A 20068-nucleotide genomic window follows, 5' to 3' on the forward strand; every position below is an offset into this window, starting at 1 on the left:
TTTAAAGGAACTAAATGTTATGACGAAATACCGTACATACAATGTCACATGCATTCGTAGTCGTGCGCGAGGCGCCACTGTCCACGAGGTTAAAAGCCAACTTTAAACACGTATGGTGTTTTCCCTTTGACAAATTCCAAAGAAACTGCGGGAGATGCCGCAACAGTAACTTTTAACGGAGTCATCCGCTAATGTGCATTTTAATGCAACAATTTCAGAGCGTAAAAATCATTCGCCTTGACTGGGACTCGAACCCAGATCCCTCAATATCCGGTCGAGTGCTTTAGCCACTTAAGCTACCGAGGCGTCCTCTTAAACTCTGAAATTTTGGGGCTTTTAAGCCCCAATTTGGGGACTTTAAAAGCCCCAAAATTTCAGAGTTTAAGAGGACGCCTCGGTAGCTTAAGTGGCTAAAGCACTCGACCGGATATTGAGGGATCTGGGTTCGAGTCCCAGTCAAGGCGAATGATTTTTACGCTCTGAAATTGTTGCATTAAAATGCACATTAGCGGATGACTCCGTTAAAAGTTACTGTTGCGGCATCTCCCGCAGTTTCTTTGGAATTTGTCAAAGGGAAAACACCATACGTGTTTAAAGTTGGCTTTTAACCTCGTGGACAGTGGCGCCTCGCGCACGACTACGAATGCATGTGACATTGTATGTACGGTATTTCGTCATAACATTTAGTTCCTTTAAAAGCCCCAAAATTTCAGAGTTTAAGAGGACGCCTCGGTAGCTTAAGTGGCTAAAGCACTCGACCGGATATTGAGGGATCTGGGTTCGAGTCCCAGTCAAGGCGAATGATTTTTACGCTCTGAAATTGTTGCATTAAAATGCACATTAGCGGATGACTCCGTTAAAAGTTACTGTTGCGGCATCTCCCGCAGTTTCTTTGGAATTTGTTTTTGTACTAATGTTTGGAGTGTGATGGTTGAATATGTATTAAGACAATAATTGTTTGGAATGGTCATTTCCGACTGGGAGGTTGTATTGCATACCCACGTTCAGCTTCACATTGTTATGTCTACCAAGCATCTCAACCTTCTCAGAGTCTTACTTGGTGCTCGCTATGAGCGCATTGCATTTGTCATGATGCAATTCAAAGATCAAACACCATCATCTGACCATCAGTGGATCACCTCTCCTCTCTGGAACAACTTTCTTTTTTCTTTTTCCTTTGTGGGGTGTGTTCTTCCATTAAGTTCAAAGCCTTCCAATTGTTTTAAGTTTTTCAAGAAATCTAGATAACTTCACTGTGTAGTAGAAATCAGCTGTGGATGTGTAATTCCCATTATTCTTAAAATCATCAGTTAACAAATTTTTCTGCGTCACCTTTTACTCCCACCACCTTGTCCCCTTATATTTAAGAAGCACTTATACTTGCATGAAGCCAAGGCGCTGAACTACATAGATGGTTTTGTTGAGAATATAAACGTTGATGCCACATATACGTTTCACTTTAAATTATTGATTTTTTTTAGGATTGCTTTACTTGAGACTGTTTCGTACCCTTCACTGTATGACTTCTCATTCCTAATAATAAAATACCTAATTATTTTTGTGATGCCCTACGAATTGTTTCAAGCAAATCGTTAGGATATAAAACTTACTGGAAAATATTCCAGGTGGACCAACGACTATTTCTAGGGAAAACCCTTATCCTAAAAAGAAATACCCAAGTCAAATCTATGATAAATACGTGACCTCCATTTGAAGCTCTTGCCGAAAGTATCAGCATGTATATTCTGAAAGCTATATGTGCCGTTTCAAATGGACGTGGCAATGTCCCAGTCAGGGCTGAAGAGGGACAGCATGATATTTAATGAAAGAACATCACATAGATTCCTCTCTTTAGTTCCTGAGAAGAAGGACCATCATCACAGGAATGAAAAATAAGTATTTTATTGGGTGAAGTTTTCTCGGTCTTTCAGCTGGGTCAGGTAGTTAGGGGCCCATGTTTTCATGGCTAACTCAGCAATCAAAACCTTGATTGCAGATCACAGTCCCAGCTGGACACCCAAGAGAGCTTAATTTATGCCATTCAATGGAAAAAACACAGATCTTTAAGTATTTTATAGGTTGTCTCTCCTTAACCATTTCAAATACTACAGTGCTCTTTAGGTTTATGTTCATAGTTACCTTAATACATGGCATTTTCAAAGGATATGTATTGGTGTTCTTAATAAAGGGTTTCCACAGAAATGAATCTCTGGGAAAGTAAATCATATCACTCCTAGTCAGTGCAGTCTCTGAGAGGTAGATATGAGCATATTAAGGGGATCGGGATTGGTGCGGTGGCTATAGTACTGGCTTCCCACCCAGAGGGCCCGGGTTCAAATCCCGGCGATGTTGAATAATTTTCAGTTGTGTCTCGATGTCTACTTGAGGTACTTCGTGGAGGGCATTTTGAGTGAGTACGCCGTTGGTGGGATGGGAAGTTAAGCTGCAGACCCTTCGGCGCCTTTCGTAAAGAGTAGGCTAATGCGGACGCTGGGTTTCTCTCCACTCTTCATCCTCTCCTGTCCATCCCATATGGCGCAAATGACCTCGGCAGTCGGTCGCCTCCCCTAAATACTACTGCCACATGAGCATATTATTGAAGGAAATCTGGGCCCTGGGTCAAAATTAAGAACTTATTAACTCAGTTTAAGATTGGCTGAAATCTGGGCTGATTGCGATAATTCCTCAAGCAAAATTCAGAATAAATCACCAGAATCCACGGAGATGGCCAAATTTTGAAGGTCAGTTACTACAATTTAGTGCAATATGCTGTAATTCAATCCTGGTTGTAACAAATTAGGGGCGTCTGTGAAGACAGAGCAAGTTAGCATAACTCAAGCCCTAGGTGTTAGGTACTAGTAAGGGGCATTATTCAGGAGTTGTAAGCTGTTGGATCAATTTTAATAGATGACGTAGTCTGCTGATCATGAGTTCAGTTGATATTTAGGAACCCATTTGATGAGCTATGGATCTATTGTAAATACTTAACAACCAAGCCATTCCGTGATTTCCACTAGTGGGAGCTGAAGGGAACTGCTGAAGTACAAAAATCAGATTTCTTCATGATGCAAACTTCAAAGTAATGAAGATGAAACAACTTACTCACCATTAGTGTGTATTTGAAACTGACTGGCAATGACTGCTTGGTTCATTCATGTACAGCATATGCCATCACCAGAACCAGTCCTAGCAAGGCACCTTTACATACATACGAGGATTGAGGAATTTAGGAAATTGGCAGTATTCGCATCAAATGTGTGCACGTCCCACCATTTTCTCATGAATATGAATGCCAAATCAAAATGGGTGGAAATGGAACTACATATGTCCACCTGCATCATCATCATAATCAACTATTGGCATTCTTCAAGATTTGTGCTCTCATCATTGTTTTCTGAATATCATGGTTTCAGACAATTTTTGCAAGAAATGAATTTCAACAATTTTGAAAAGGAGTGAGAATTTAAAAAATATTGGTATTGCTTTGGGCAGCCGGCTATAGTTGGGTTGCCAGGTGAAAATTTGTTGAAACCTTCAAGAAGAAACCCTGAGCCCTTAAACACCGACAATATAAGGAAGAAAAGGATGTTTTGGTCTGTCATCAAACCATCCCAATGGCGGGTGATCAATCCCTGTCAAAACAGTACTTGCACTAAGGAATAAGAAACCATTTGGGCACTGTAAAAGCTAATGAATACCGCCTTCAGTTTCATCACCCAATGGAATGACCGTTAATTATCAGGATAAGAGTTCAAAGTGGAGGACCACACCCACAGAAAACAGTTCTGGAAGGCGAGAGTGGTCATAAGAAAGTTGGGGCACTATTTGGTGAAACCAAACTCAATGAGGGATGTTAGATTGATACACATATCATCCATCTTGAAAGCACTTTCTAAGAGAAAGTTTGTTTCGCTTGAGTCTGTTAATTTCCAGCCACTTTGGGAGATCCATGTGCCACAGTCAGACCATTTCGTGGGACTGTGAACTTTGGAACTGAATGATGACACAACAATCACCTTCATAGCAGCTGTGGTTCCAGCACAACCATGGCAGTCACAATGAACTCCAGCATTCCCCAGACTATTACATGTCATAGTCAACCCGAAAGAACTGTAATGCCTTGCAGGAATTTTAAATTTCCCATGCAATTCTGCTGATTGTTGCTGTTGGAATACTACCTTGATCAAAAAGTTCCCGGAATAACCACCGTGTGGCGCTCCCATCGTTCCGATTTGAGTTCTGTTTTTTTTGTTAAATTGGTACATCTGTTGTTGATATTCCCTTTAAATCTTAGTGTAATAACTTGACATTTGCAAAAGTTACGTAGCCAAGAGTACATCTATCTCTGTGTGTGTTGGCGATTTTTTACAATTGCAGAAATGGATTTAAATTTGCAACAACGAACTTGTATTAAATTTTGCGTAAAAAACGGATTTAGTGGCGCACGGACGTTGGAAATGTTGGAAAAGTGTTTCGGCAACGATTCTCTAAAAAAAACGGTCGTTTACCAGTGGCACGAGCGGTTCAGAAGTGGTCGTGAGTCAATCGAAGATGATGAACGCAGTGGCAGACCATCGACATCGAAAGTCGGTGAAAAAATTGATAAAGTAAAAGAAATGTTGGTCAATAACCGCAAATTAACCATCAGAGAAATAGCGGAGGACTTGAACATTGCCTATGGATCCGCCCAAGACATTGTGGTTAATGATTTGGGTTTCCGTCGTGTAGCAGCAAAGTTGAGACCTCAATTTCATGCAAAAAAGAGACCGTGTTGACGTCGCAAAAGACATGATTTGCGAGGCTGAATCCGATCCCACATTCATCAAAAGGATCATTACTGGAGACGAGACGTGGGTTTATGAGTACGACACGCAATCCAGACATCAGGCAAGTGAATGGCGTTCACCAAATGAGCCGAGACCAAAAAAACCACGTCGTTTTCAGTCAAAAAAGAAGGCAATGCTGACGGTTTTCATGGATTACAACGGTGTAGTGCATCATGAATTTTTGCCAGAAGGCCAGACAGTAAACAAAGAGTATTATTTGGGCGTTATGAGACGTTTGCGTGAAGCAATTCGCCGAAAGAGACCAGAAATGTGGGCAGAAAACTCGTGGATTTTGCACCATGATAACGCACCGTCGCACAGTGCTATCATTATTCGTAATTTTTTGACGAAAAATGCAACAAATACCATCCAACAGCCACCGAATTCACCTGATTTGGCTCCCTGTGACTTCTTTCTGTTCAATCGAGTTAAAAAACCATTACGGGGAACGCGTTTTAGCAGCCGAGAGGAAGTAATGGAAAAATCGCAGGAAGCACTGATGGACATACCGAAAACCGAATATAAAAAATGTTTCGAGGATTGGATCAAGCGCTGGCATAAGTGTGTTGCAGTCGATGGGGATTACTTTGAAGGGGACAATATAGATTTAGATGAATAAACTTGTATTTTTAATTTTCTGAATAAATTCCGGGAAATTTTTGATCAAGGTAGTATTATTAATATTTTATTTTACATATTACTTGCATGTATTTACTGCATGAATCATTTTTGGATTTCATTAAGAAATAAGACATCAAGGTTAAGAAAGTTGAAAACAAAAACTTTTTCAGAATTTGATTTCAGATTTGATCCAAAAAATGGATAAATGATGCATGGATAATCGAGGGTATATTGTAATTATCATAAGTGTCCATGATTATCAAAATTTGGTTTATGCTGGACGAGTTTTGGCATGTTTCCTATGGAATTTTTGGGCTCTACTGGAAATTATTGTGAAGTTGAATGGGAGTAATTTAAATGTACCAATGTTTGCATTGTTATGCAGCAGCCTTTGTGTGTGGTTGAAAGTAACCATTATGATAATAAACCTCTGTGCGATTTGCAGGAGCCGACAGCCTTTCTTATTTATCAGTGGAAGGACTAGAGGCAGCTGTTTGCCATAGGATGGAGGGTAAGGATTCCCCGACCGCTGGGCATTGCAAGGCATGCCTCACTGGAGTTTATCCGCAAAAGTTAGAGTGGTGATCGAGTGAATCTGAAATTCGTTCCAGTAGGTTAAAATGCACTTCATATGTTGAATTGGCTACTACAATTTGTGTGGTGAGATTTAAGTTTCCCAAGCATATTTTTTGTGCCAACTGGCATGGGACTGAGGGACAGTTGAGCTACTTGCAAGAAGTACTTACAAGGAAAAGGAATAGACTGATTTTTATGCCATATAATCATATAGTTGCATATGTTTAAGTGAAAGTTCAATGTGTAGAAAAGAAATCTAAATCTATTTTACAGAGTTAATAATCAGATATTGTTTATTTTTAGTTGAATGGGAGATAAAGATTTAGTTTTGTATTGATACTGGTTCCCTTACAAGATTTTTAATGCACCCAATGGAATATTTATTGTGATAAAATATTTTTCAAAGTAGAAAATAAAATTCCAAATTTATAATCGTGTGATCTTTAACGAATAAAATATATGTAAGCACATGATTTAATCTAAGAAAATTTATTCCCAGTGTTCCATTTATCGTGTAAATTTCAATGTTTCAGTTATTATGCATGACAAAGTTGTTATAAAATAGATGAAATTTATGAATATCATATATAATTGTTCTTAAAATGTTGTAAGGGCTATAATACTTGTGTGTATGTCTTGCAATAATTTTCTGACAAACCATACACATGTTACCACGCGATGGTTTTAATATTTTTATATTATGGTTCATGCATCAAGTGAATGAAACCTAATGAAATATGTAGCAACTATAAAGCTTTTAGCTTGCAACCTATTTCTTTTTAAAATAAATTTTTGACAGAAAATTAATTTTTATATTCTCCTTAGTGTAATGTCCCAGTATTAGTATATTTGTATTTCTACGGCAGTATCTTGAATTTTTATTCGAGTGACTGAGTTGTCCTGTCTGAAATCCAGTGTACTTTTTGTACATATGAATCTAGTGTGCACTCATTTTAAATTACGTAAGAGTTTTATAGTATGATTTCGGTACTTTGAAGAAATCTTATTTGTTTTTGCGAAAGTAAATGGTATTCTCTCGGACATTTCAAAAGGAACGGCAGTTTTGTGTGTTTTTAAAATGATCTGGTGGAAAGAAAGTTTTGAAACCACACCATGGCTTTGGGAAAATCCTGTAGGTCTTACACCCTCCCATTGAATTTCAAATGAAATATAAGTTTTTCTAGTTATTCATTATTGTTTCATTGAATTCATATACCAAATTGAAGAAAACCTGTTTGAAGAAAAAAAAATTCTATGATTGAATATCATAGTGTGTGTGTGTGTAAGACATTGAAAACTTTTACCTTGAGAGGAGTAGTGTGGCATCTGCTTTTGTTACTCTTTCATTGACCACGGCAAACTACACTCCAGGTAATGAGTGAAATGTATTACACTGCTTCCGTTAAGTCAGTGTCTAAAACAAATGTGCCATGCATTTATTAACTAGATTGATGAAACTGCACCAACAAACAAAGATGGAGTTACTGTGTAACAGATGAGAAAAGCAAGGGCTATTTCTTTTTAAGTGTTCTTTAACTGTGATCATTATTGCTCTATTATTATGAAAAATATTTCAGGTGCACAGAAGCAGCTCAAATTCAGCGATGAATTATTTTTGCTGATAAAAGTGGAATAATAAAATGGATTTAACCTAAACTGCATGGGAGAGAGAGATGTCACTTTCATAATCAGCTAAAACTTCTCCTCCATAGAGTTCAGTCACATCATTATGGGCAAGAGTGGAAGAGGCAATAAAAAAAACATTGTCTCTGATATACTTTCCCTGTTCTAGAAATGTTTTTGGTAGTTGAAATGCTTTTAGTATTATGATTCCAGCTGACAAATGGCTGAGACATTGACGGATCATTTGCCACTGTCAAGTGAAGATGTTGGTGGGTAGAAGTAGTGAGGAAATATGAGTGAGCGTAAAATAACCCTGAACGGATTGATTCTATAGAATTAACATGCGATGTAATTTATCACTTTTTTTCTTAATACCTTTACTTGGTGCAGTATTTTGGTATCTGATCATCTCAATTATTAAAATATAACCATTACTGATGTTACAATCAATATCATTACAAACCACCTCGGTTATCAACCTGAATGTCGATGAAAGAAGACACTTTGCTTTTCCACATCGAATTTTTTTCAAATCGCAACCTAGGTGTCGTCACAGCGTATCATCTTCAGGTCTGAAGTGAAACCTAAGTCAAAATAAAAAAATTCTATGTGGAAAAGCAAAGTCTTATTTCATCATGAAGGATTTCCACCATGTTGTTATGCCTGAAACAGTCATTTTATCTTGAAGGTTGTTTTGATGCATAGAGCTCATCTAGTAATAATCCCAATGGTGTGAGAAATTCACACATCAGGGTTGGAGGGACTGTTCCTCTCCCATTATTAGTTGATATATGGTCTATAACTATTTCTGTCTCGAAAGTGGCTCTTCTAGGGTATTTAAAAATGAACATATTAAAAACATATCTTTCCATTAGCCATTATACTTGCTAACTGGAATACTGTTTTTATTTCATCTTTGTTTAAGTCTACTGCAATGATACAATCTTTTGAATTAAAATATAAACATTTTTTCTACATCCATTCCTATATTCAGGAAACTCGGCATACAAAGGTTATGCTACTCTTTCAAATAAATATACGAACTGAGGCCATAAAAACTTCATTTTGCAAAATTTAATCTGCATAAATTTTGCCCCCTTCAAAGTACTCTCCATTCGTTTCTTATTCCGTCTTCTTCTTTTCCAATGTTTAGTACAGCACTCTTGGAAGTCCTCGAGCAGTTAGGTTTTTTCGTTTTGTTGCCATTTCTTGGTTCATTGTGTCCACATCTTCCCAGTGGTGTCCCCTCATCCAATTCTTGCATTTTGGGAATGGGAAAAAGTTGCAGGGGGAGAGATCTGGCGAATAAGCAGGACGATCAAGGATTAAGGTGATTGAATTTATTGCCAGAAACTGGCGAACAATCAATGCTGAATGTGCAGGTGCATTTCTCATGGTGAAGGATCCATCCGTCATGTTCAGTTAAAATAGTAGTGTGCACCGTTGATTCCCTGAAATTCAGTTCATCAGCTATCATTGGGACTCTGTAAGGACAAGGGACCGCACACGATCAATGTTGTCATCAACAAAGGTGGTTGAAGGTCGTCCTGGCCTTGCAACATCCGTGGAATCTTGTCGGCCACTTTTGAAATGCTTAATCCACTTGAAAAAAGGATGTTTTCTTCAGAGCATTATCACCGTAAACAGCTGCTGTCAACATTTCAGTAATTTATTGATAACTTTTACTGTACTTCACCAAAAAACTTGATGTTGATTCGCTGCTCCGTGATTTTGTCAATTTTCATTTTCGACAAACAGTAAAAACAAGGACAACAGAAACTAACGTAACTGGCACCATATGCACAGTTTGACGATCCACCAAGCACAGATGGCTCATTGGGCCTCAGGCATCTAGCGCCGCTGGTGGGCAGGGCTAGAGTCCGCGTCATGGCCGCCTGATTGCACCAGTTGGCACATTTATTACACAGACCACTTATATTCCAATTATTCTGCTTCCTCCAAACGTTTTCCTTACCTCAACCCATAGGATATTATGTTTATTATAATTCGTATGAACTAATTAACTTTTTAGGTGGCTATGACACTGCTGCCCCAGGCTTTAATGCTGGTGGTATGAAAGTTATTCAAGTTAGAACTTAATTAAATTTCAAACCACCCAATCTCTTGACTGTAATACCTAGTGTCTGATAATAGTGTAGCTTACCTTTAGTGTGGTCCTCAAGGGTTTTCCACCAGATCAGGTATTCAACCGCTAACATTATGATAGCAAACTCTACCATCGTCCTCACCAACACCCTGAGGACAATGGCTGAGTCAGCAGTTGACACCTTGACCTGGAAGAAAACTCGCCAAGACTTCACCACAATCATGTGCAGGGAAATCACCAAATCTTATAAGATAAGAATATATCTTATCGTTATAAGAAATCTTATAACGATAAGAAAATAAATCAGTTTGGAATACCTTCCCCATTAATAATACAGATGTTGAAGTATCAAACCCTTAAGTGAGCAATGACTGAGAAATGACAAATTAATGGTAATTATATTTTTCAACTAATAGTTCTTCATCATTTGTAACATTGCAGTGCAGTTAGTATTTCATTTTTTTGGGTTGAGTTTTAGAAATTGTATGTTTGCTAATAACATATCAAATTGTAATGCCATCATGTTCACCATCTTGTATTCTGTCATCAAGGCCTGTATAGATTTATAATATGACTTCTGTAGAAAGAATTAATGAATAAAAACTGTTGTAAATAACCCCAGTCATGCATAGATAGAATTAAGCAGATTTGGGGTGATTTGTCATTACTTAAGATTCCATCTTGGGAATGCAACATTGGAGGAAGTCGGACATAAACCCACGTAGGGAGTAACTGGCAACGTGGTTTTAAAGGCCACCAACAGCATTAGCTTCTCAACTTAACAATTTTATTACATGAATGTAATTGCAGGTCTTGTATTCTTAGCAGTTCATTTCTTTCGAATGTGATATCAAAGAAGGGAGCCAGTAGGATATGTTTTGGCTGTGGTCATATGAAATTTGAATCACAACTTAAAATGCCACTTCACATTTATCATCCTTCTCAATTTCTCAACATCATGCACAAGGACATTATCACTGAAATATGCACAAATTTGTACTCAGTTTCATTAAAAAATATTTTATTTTTGGCATTTAAAAATAATTTTCCATAAATATATATATACATTTGGCATTAAAACAATAAAATTTTGGACTCATGACATCACAAACAAAATGACTACTCATTCTGCTCGTCAAGAAAATCCTGGAGAATGGAATTATCCAGGGGAATGGAAAGGCGCTCGTCACCATCTGTGCCAGTGCGTGTCTTTATAATGTGGTGATCAACAAATTCAGTCAGCTGCGCACGGAGAGCAAGGTCTGAACTCAGAAGAAATGCCTCCCTGCTCTTCCAGTATAGGTCACGGAATGAAATACCTGATTGGAAAAGGAAATACAGCTGGTCAGGATACATTTTCTCCCTCTAAAATTTAGTCTTTCAATGCATTAGTTTTCCTGAACGAGCACAAATAATTTTTAACATAATGCCATATGCAACTGAAATCACTGCAAATCTTTGCATATCAAATCTATTGCACCAAAGTTTCATTTAACAGTATTGACAAATCAAAGTAAGAGAGGCTTTCACAAATTAAATCTGGCATCAGGCAATCAATCAACATAATGAAAATGCTACTTATTCCAAAATATCAGCCATAGTTCCCGAAAAGTTTTTAATGCCAAACATTTCCCAGATAGAAACTAAATACCTTTACTTAGGTCTGTTTTTCAAAGTTGATTATAAGTCTCTAAGAAGAACACTAAAGTATGTAAAACACGTAAAACTTTCAAATTTATGCATTGCTTAACGTAGGTGACAGGTATTGCACCATTTAGTATCATCAGCTGTTCCAATATGCATTCATTAACATTTTCTAAAAATATGTAAACTAACTAGCTTTGAGAAACAGGCCCCAGAAAAATCAGAGTGGATGAAGGTGAATTCGAGCCAGAGTTCTGCTAATCAGCTCCCACTGAATTCTGCAACCTTCTTGGCTTCCACACCTTGTTTTTCACAATTATTCTATCATGTAAACCGGGAAGTTCCTTCTTTAAAAAGGAACTTCTTTGTGTGAGATCATTCACGAGAGCTGAATTGTTCAGGGGAAGTCACCTATGGAAATCTCTAAAAAAATACAAGTATATTAAAAAAACTAAGGAGAAAGGAGTTAAAAGATGCAGCAGACACATATTCACAAATTATCCTGTGGATGCCTCGAGACATCTCCCGGTACAATTTATTGGGAATATTAATGAAATATAACAATTTTTTCGGACACCCTCTTTATCTGCTTTTAGTACATAATTTTATACTGTATTATTAATTTAATATAATATTAATGCAAAATATTAACTATTTGAGAAATAAATAATTATGCCTCAGTTTACTGCTGAAAAACATATAGCTTACTGGCCCTTGACCTATCCGTTTAGTATGGACAACAATGGTTGATGTTCCATGAATGCCACAGTCAAGCCCTCATTTTCATGGTGCAATACTTCTTCAAAAACACCTTCCTCCCACACAAAATTACAGGCAAGGGGCATGACTCCTTAACTTGAAGATCTGATCACAAAACAAAAATTGCACTAACCTGCATAATTTGAGTTTCCTCTTTTCTCCAGTTGATATTTTAATATAATGGTGAAAACACCCTTAGCATTCGATGTCAGTGAATTATATACACTCCTCAGAGATGACAAGGCAAGCGCTCCAGATTGTTTCACCATCACGGAGTTCTCAAATGAAGTTTCTTCAAGGTAGGGGAGCATTGTGGTGGCATCGAACCATAAGAAATTAAAAAGACTAAGTTTCATAGGATCCCACACTAGAACAGAAATATTTTGTCCAGTTAGAAATAAAGCCACGAGAAATCTCCAACGAGGGATTTAATTGGGGGAAAAAAACAAAGATTATGGCTTCATGCTTCAGCTTACACAATGGTGAATTTATGTGGTCCACTGAAGCAATTACGTGAACATTCTTGATGGACGACAGCCTTGAGAGAATAGTTTGACTCTGTTCGTTTCTCAGGGTTGTCCCGTCAATATTGTGAATGATTAGGAATAACTCTTCACTCCGATCATCTCCATACACACTTTCTATGGCCCTCACGGAATCCAAGAGGCCTGCAGGATTAGATTTCAAGTCCATGATTTCCTCTGTGATGCAGTTCAGAATCTGTAAAATTGCAATTCAACGGAATTAATGAATGTGAACCGAAAAATATGAGGATGAGATTCATGTAATCTGATTGCAGATATAACCTGCAATATATCTGCAAAGAATAGGCACTCTAATCTGCACACTATATTACTCACGTAAGACTTGAATGACAGAACATACATGCACTTACAGAAGTGATGCCAAAATATGCTATGTACACGTATTCAAAAATATATGCTATATATGCGTATTCGTGGGTTGCGGTAGTCCAGAGGGTAGAGCGTTGGACTGCTGATCGGAGGGTCCCGGGTTCGATTCCCGGGCAAGGCACTCTGGGCACCTGCAGCTCCACCCAAGCTTAAGTGATTTTTCGGGTACCAGATTTTCCTGGGAAACCATAACGGGCACAGGGAAAGGAACTGGCCCCCCTACCCTGATGTGTGAATTTTCACACGCCGTACAGGGCTTAGTACTGGGTGATCTCTACCATCACCTACCAAACTGACCTTCGGGTTGATTACTGCGTTTATGGTTTATATGTGTATTCAAAAATACAGTGGAGAAAAATAAAAAAAATAACTGATGGAAATGGAACAAGATGGTTATGACAGGCCTTCTTACTTTTCCATTGATGGGCAAATGGATATATAATGCCCACAGAAACATGATTTGAGCCTGGGTGACTGCCACCACAGCCGTAGGATTTATTCTGGCAAACAAGTGAATGCAGAAGAATATTCCATTTTATAACTCAAAATCCACCACAAGTTACCTTGTCCTATAACTGATTTCAAATTTTATGAAATAATCAAAACTATCCTGATGGGTGCTAATTTGCATAAGAAGACTTTACTTGTGAAGTGCCAGGAAAAAAGAAGCTCGTATCAATGCAATTTTCAGCCCAGCTACTAATCAATGCCATCACCATGCTCATTTTTTGTAAATATATTGACATACCTTTATTGGGCCTAGGGAATGCTGTTAACAAGTACATTTAGGACAAGGCTTCATCATTAAATCACTACAGTAAAGCTGAGTAAGATAGTGTATCAAGTTATGTTGGCAGATGGAGTGGATAAGCTTATGAATGTCATGAAACTTCATTATTCAGGACGTGATCAGAGGTATTTATTTATGGTGTTCAATAATAGTTGCAGCGCAGTTGGAGATCCTTCCTGGTCATGAGATTTGTCACATAATGTGTATTCTGACCTTAGATTTAGCTTAATGTAATCATAAGGAAATTTAAGCACACAATTCTGGAGTTTTTTAGTGCAACTAAGTGCATTTAAATATGAACACATGTACAATACCTTTTTCATGGATAGACTAGGGAAAAATCCATTGATGACAACCACATCACAATCGGACAAAAACTGCTGATGAAAGCTATTGAGGGTATTTCTCTTGGAGCCTAAACCATACAGAAGAATACTGTGTCCTTGCCTGAAATATAAGCAAAGCAAATATTGCATCAGTTCAAGTTCATACGCAAACAATTGAATCAAAAGTGGTGGAACAGCAGTAGAAATGAGTGAATATTTGAAATCAAGAGCCATTAACTGGATATATTTATATTAACCGAAAATTGGCAAAAGGGTTAAAATTAGTTTAGTTGTAACCGCTTATACACACAACTTTCAAAATCCCTTACTATCAGTGTTTGTGAACAAATTGAATTGTCTGTTTTTAATTAGGGAAAAACAATTAAAAACATACAAGATTCTATTGGTTGGTTCAGCTTGTTTATGGTGCACTATTTTAAATGATGCCTTCTGAAACCTTTGCTATCATCATCTTTTATCTGCAGAACAAAGCATACTAATTTCTTACCCTTTCACTACAATTCCTTATATATGCCTCCTCCTTACGCTTCTTTTAATGCCCATTCAAGGAACTAACATACCAAGTAAAAATTGGCAGGTATAATATATACACATATGAACTGAATGGAATCCTCAATAATCAACCTACATACCTGCTTGATATAGGGATCTAAGATGCTCAACCTAAATATTTATTAACAACCTAATATACTCCACATTAAAGAATTAATAGATGCACTACACAATCTGTTTGTCATTAATTTTACGATTTGAAACATTTTCTATGCTCATGGCACATTCATGCTGATATTCCGTTAATATTTTCATACATTTACAAATTACTTTGGCAAAGGTTCACCGCCTTCCTACTCTTCAACTGCTTTACAAGCTCTTAGTTTCATAGCACATCCTTTCATGTTCCCTTCTCCAGTTTGGAGTTCTGTGTCATTCAATTCCAGGAGAACAGAAACCTGGCATACCATGAGAGCGGGGATTGAGATGGTGCAGTGGCTATCGTACTGGCTTCTCACCCAGAGGGCCCGAGTTCAAATCCCGGCGCAGTGTTGAATATTTTTCAGTGGTATCTCGATCCCTACTTGAGGTGCTTTGTGGAGGGCACTTAGTGTGAGTGGTTATACCATCCATCAAACGTTAAGCTGCGGAACCCTCAGCACCTTTCATGAACAGAAGGCTAATGCGGACACTGGGTTTCTCTCTACTCTTCATCGTTTCCTGTCCATCCCTAATGGCGCAAATGACCTAGACTGTCGGTCACCTCCCTTAAATACTACTACTACCAAGAGAGCTATGTTTTCCCTGCACACATCATCTGTTCTAAGCTCTAAAGACTGTTTAGAACTTATTTTATTCCAACACTCCTAGCTTCTTCCTTGCACTCTGAGTTTCTCTTGTGTGCTTAAATATGAATTCTCCAAGTTTCTATTGTGTGCTTATAGATTACAGTGGATACACAAAAAAAGCAGGAAGAATTCACAGTTTCAAAATAGGTAAAAAGGACTCAAATCAACCTGAACCGTGTACACATCTTATAAAATGAAGTAATTGCACAAATAATTTTGATAACTGATGTTTAAAACTACTGTTTTACACAAAGTTATTACTTTAGTTTTGAAAAGAAAACTTGAGGAAATCTTTGAAGAAATATTTGATAACCCTGTCCCTATGAAGACTTGGGTTATTAAAAAAAAGAGAAAAATAGCCGAATCCTTCCCAAAAAAAAAAAAAAGAAAGGAAACTAAGGATTAATCATCACTTTTGTTTCATTGTCATGGCGTTGCTCCCTTAACTGCATGTGACAATTACCTTGCATCGTCACCTTGTCATGAATTTTCTGCCGGATGTTGCGAAGAGTGCACTTGCACTCATGTTGTGAGTGTGCTCCAACACCACGTGCGTAAGAAAGAGAGCACCACTCTACATCTTGGCTGCCACCCTTTGAAGTGCACCCCCACCTCCTGGCAGTGGGTTCGCCCAATTGGCTCTGAGGATATGCCAAGGGCCACTGCCAAAGATACATACTTGACAGTGATATTAACTAGTATTTATTTTAGCTTATTACCATATTCCTCCAAATCATACTAACTACGAGGGTAGGCTGAAAACTAATGCACACATGCTTGTAGATCACAAATGAAATGACCTTCCTAATTCCAAAATCAAGTTTATCTCTTGAGGATCACATCCATATACTGGCAGCATACTCTAGGTGGGGCCTGACTAGGGCAAGAAAGCATCGTTCCTTCACTTAATGAAGGATCTCAGGTTTTCCCGGCGTTTGGAAGACTGACTCTGCCTTCATCTTCAGGGTGAAGACGATGGCAGAGTCAGCCTTCGAAACGTCAGTGCACTGCAACCCGACCCGGTGGGAAACAAGAGAGAACTTCTTGAAGTTCCTTCAATTTTTCGTCACATTTACCTAGCACTCTTTTTACGAATGCCAATTTTTGATTAGAAGCATACATACTACATAATATCCCGCAAGCCGCCCTTGTGGTGGCTTGCGGGATATTATGTAGGTGAATCAGTAATAAATCATTATAAAGTGATGTCTTCTGCCCCTAGAAATACTCTGAACACACAAAGAAAAGCCACATACATGAGAATATAGAGTAAGCAATTTGGGTAGTAGATAGCATGGTAATCTAAGTAATAATATTTAATCCTCTTAGCAGCTGCAGTTAACAGTTTAATGCTATATTTCCTTGCATACACTCACCTCATACAAAAGAGCCATTTCCTGAAGTACTTTTCATGATCCAAATTCAATTTGGTTATTTGCTTTCTATGATTTGATTCCATTGATTGAATTATGTCCTTGAGCATAGAATGAGATATCTTGGGAGTTTTAAGTCGGCTAAGGGTGTGATTTGAGGTCAGACTCTTTGAAGATTTTTGTGAGCTGAAGTAATCTTCGGGTGAATAAACCTGGAAGTAATAAGTCAAGGCTGGTTAATGAAACCAAAATGCAAGCTACCAGTATAAATATGTGAAAATGTACCCGGCCTAACCATTTCATATGAGATTAATTAGAGGAAACAAATTATGAAATTAGAAATCCTAATAATTGAGTAAAGAAATCTAAGCAGGAGACCTCAAGTATTTAATCCCCACGTTGAAAGGATCATTGATGAAAGATGGCATCAATCACTAACAATTACTTCGCAGAGTGAGATCAGTGGTTTTCATTAGCTTGTACAGTCCATCATCGACATGCTAATGTGTCACCAATGAGCACTTAAATAATTAAGCATAAATATAATGTCGCCCAAAGAGATTGCAGGTAACATGAGATTACAATACAAATTAAAATATTGGACCCAAACTAATGAGTTTTTCATTTGTTGATTACTTTGACGCAAGGAAAATGAATGGTAAACATTTATAATTTGAAACTAAAAATCTGTACACAGTATTTTGGATTGACATTTCAATCGAGTGACACAAATCATACAAAACCTCCCCACATAAGGCAAATATTACATTTTACACAGTTTATGTCATGATATAACCAAACAAAAATTCAAGAGATAAATATTAAAAATTGTCTCCTCTCCACTATACCACATCATCCACCAAAATGGACAAAGTTTATACATGGAATTATAAATGAAGATCTATTCAGCTAGTTGATAGAATTTGTACTGTCCAAGAGGATTGGTTCGGTGCAAAGCAGCGATGGAAAAATTCTACACGAGAAGAACCAATGTAAAAATATGATAAAAAGTCAACAGATATTATTCCTAAAATACACGCTTCCATAGAGCCACTCACATATTTATGGTCCCTGAGCTTTGGGGTGGATATAGGCTCGACATCAGTCTTAAAAAGTGAGTCCTTGGGCTCTTCCATTTCTGCTTCCTCATCACTCGAGGAATCACCTTTTTCACCGGGGTCGTACTCACTCTCACTTGAAGAAAAATCACTCTTATCCTCCTCCATCATATTTTCTATGCCTGAATAAAATGTTTACATGGGAGAAATAAACTGTAATGAATCATTTTTACACTACCCTGCTTCAACATAGTTTCAACAACAACAACGTTTACATACACCACTTTCACGTGATATCTGAAGCATAATTTATGCATGGACACTCACGTTTTTTTATCTTCTTCCTCAAATTGTACGGAGTTTTGGCGTTCTTTAAATCCAATGATGCTTTTACTGCCTCTGATGTTTTTGAAACAGGAGTAACATTTACTTCGCATCCACTTACGCCATCCTTATTTTTATTTGACGATTTTGGAGTTAACTTGGAGGATGGTGTATTCCTAATTATTTTGCCGTCTTTTTTGGGTGTTCTGAAGCCATAAAGCTGTCTTCCCAACAGCTTATCTTCCTCATCAAAGTCTGTGGAAATAAAAAAAAATTGATTAGCGAAATTAATTAATGGTTCACGATTGAAAGAGACGAGATTAATGCACAAGACACACCTAATTCCATTGCGCAAACAGGGAAGCCCCCGACAGCTTCATCAGTTTTCTCTCCATCAGAATTCACTTCTCTCGCTGTCTTTCTCTGCGAAATACGAGGAGTACGCCTACCAGCAGATCTTGGGGTCGCCAATGAGCCAACTTCCTCCTTTTCTGAATGTCAATGTTTTCAGAAAATAATAATAACGAAATGTACACACATGATGAAACAAATATTTAATATAACAAAACTTAAGGCTAACATTCATCGGTTGTGCTGTTTATTCAGGCGATGCCATCAGCTGTAACGATTAAAGTTTATTTGATTAAAAAATTGCTTATATTGATAAAATGGAAAAGTGCAACTGGATTTAAATTTACCTATTCAACTGAAAAGAGAGATTGCAAAAAATATAGGGGCAACAACAACGTTAGTGGTATGATTAGTTTCCCCGTGATGCGATATTTACCATACTTCATTAAGTTTATAGAATGTAAAATGAACCCTCTTCGCGGAAGATGCGAAATAATTACGATTATGCATCAGAAATAAAGAAGCAAATGGTAACAAGTTATCTACAAATGGCTTAATTCCCTATGATGTAGAGTTGTGGGTACACATGCCAAAAGGCCACCCTCTTGGGCTAAGCGTTTGGGGAAAACTGAGAGCAATGAAAAAACCGTAAGAAATATGAAGACGAGAGACCAGACATAAGTCATCCAAAGGTATGGTGGAAGTTGGCAACTACACATTGATACACAAAACATATGTTTTCAATTAAGATTCTGCATTATCTTCTTCTGAACATACCTTGAGATCTCTTGTTGGAGTTTTTAAGCGGTTTGATGAATTCATCCACATCCTGATCTCCAACAAAGCGTACAGTTAGTTTCCTGCTGCTCCTTTTACGTGGAGTGTCCGTTAGGGAATCCATCTAAATGAAACGGCTGTAGTAAAAAAAAGAATTACACTATCCAAAACAATTTACGGAAAGGAGCAACACCCCTGAATTACAAAGGGGTGCCATTCCAAAATAGCACGCAAGGACTTCATAGCTAAATACTAGATTGGGCCCCGTAATGCTAGCATATTTTCTCGTCAGATTTCAATTTAATTGGCGCAGTTAAGATTACATTTTAAGAAAATAAGAAATTCCTCTAAACCTTGGAATAATTTTTTCAGCATTGCCATTGATAGCCTATGCGAAGAGTAACCGGTGAACAGAAATGTACATCAGTTCCTAAAATATTGTCACCTATGGATGAACTTCATCAATGAATAACAACAGATTTATAAATTCGCTTTTCGAGACATATTTAAATTAACGTTCCTTACAATTATCCCTTAATAAGATAGACACATTAGCATTATAGCAAAGTTAATATTAGTTTTCATCAACAAGTTACACCACTCATTTGCAAACTTACTTCACATTCCCTCCAAATTGA

General features: G+C 37.6%; 2 protein-coding genes across 3 annotated transcripts in view; one reads left to right on the plus strand and one right to left on the minus strand.

Moving 5' to 3' along the window:
• Positions 1-7210, plus strand: part of LOC139690114 (amidophosphoribosyltransferase-like) — a 77331-nt gene extending 70121 nt beyond the window's left edge. For both annotated transcript variants that reach the window (XM_071587351.1, XM_071587352.1), the window contains exon 11: positions 5893-7210. In XM_071587351.1, coding sequence (XP_071443452.1) covers positions 5893-6032 — 140 coding nt within the window. In that variant the 3' untranslated portion in view covers positions 6033-7210. The remainder of the gene's footprint in view (positions 1-5892) is intronic.
• A 3599-nt stretch (positions 7211-10809) lies between these two features.
• Orc2 (origin recognition complex subunit 2) lies at positions 10810-20058 on the minus strand. Its single transcript, XM_071588112.1, has 10 exons — positions 20048-20058; positions 19431-19554; positions 18641-18793; positions 18306-18557; positions 17979-18160; positions 16924-17132; positions 14175-14307; positions 12633-12876; positions 12290-12523; positions 10810-11072 (listed from the first exon to the last, which is right to left on the minus strand). The coding sequence occupies exons 2-10, from the start codon at positions 19552-19554 to the stop codon at positions 10873-10875; spliced, it is 1731 nt and encodes a 576-aa protein (XP_071444213.1). The 5' UTR covers positions 20048-20058; the 3' UTR covers positions 10810-10872.
• Between the last annotated feature and the right edge of the window lie 10 nt (positions 20059-20068).

Source organism: Hetaerina americana, unplaced genomic scaffold (assembly GCF_022747635.1).
Source record: "Hetaerina americana unplaced genomic scaffold, ioHetAmer1.1.p SCAF_3, whole genome shotgun sequence".
In the NCBI taxonomy this organism is placed as follows: Eukaryota; Metazoa; Arthropoda; class Insecta; order Odonata; family Calopterygidae; genus Hetaerina; species Hetaerina americana.

Excerpts from the sequence above, each read along its gene's own strand:
- Orc2 (XM_071588112.1), bottom strand. The coding sequence starts at position 19,554 with ATGGATTCCCTAACGGACACTCCACGTAAAAGGAGCAGCAGGAAACTA. Across the intron at positions 12,877-14,174 it reads CTAGTCTATCCATGAAAAAG|ATTCTGAACTGCATCACAGA; the intron begins GTATTGTACATG and ends GCAATTTTACAG. Across the intron at positions 11,073-12,289 it reads AGGAAACTCAAATTATGCAG|GTATTTCATTCCGTGACCTA; the intron begins GTTAGTGCAATT and ends TTTTCCAATCAG.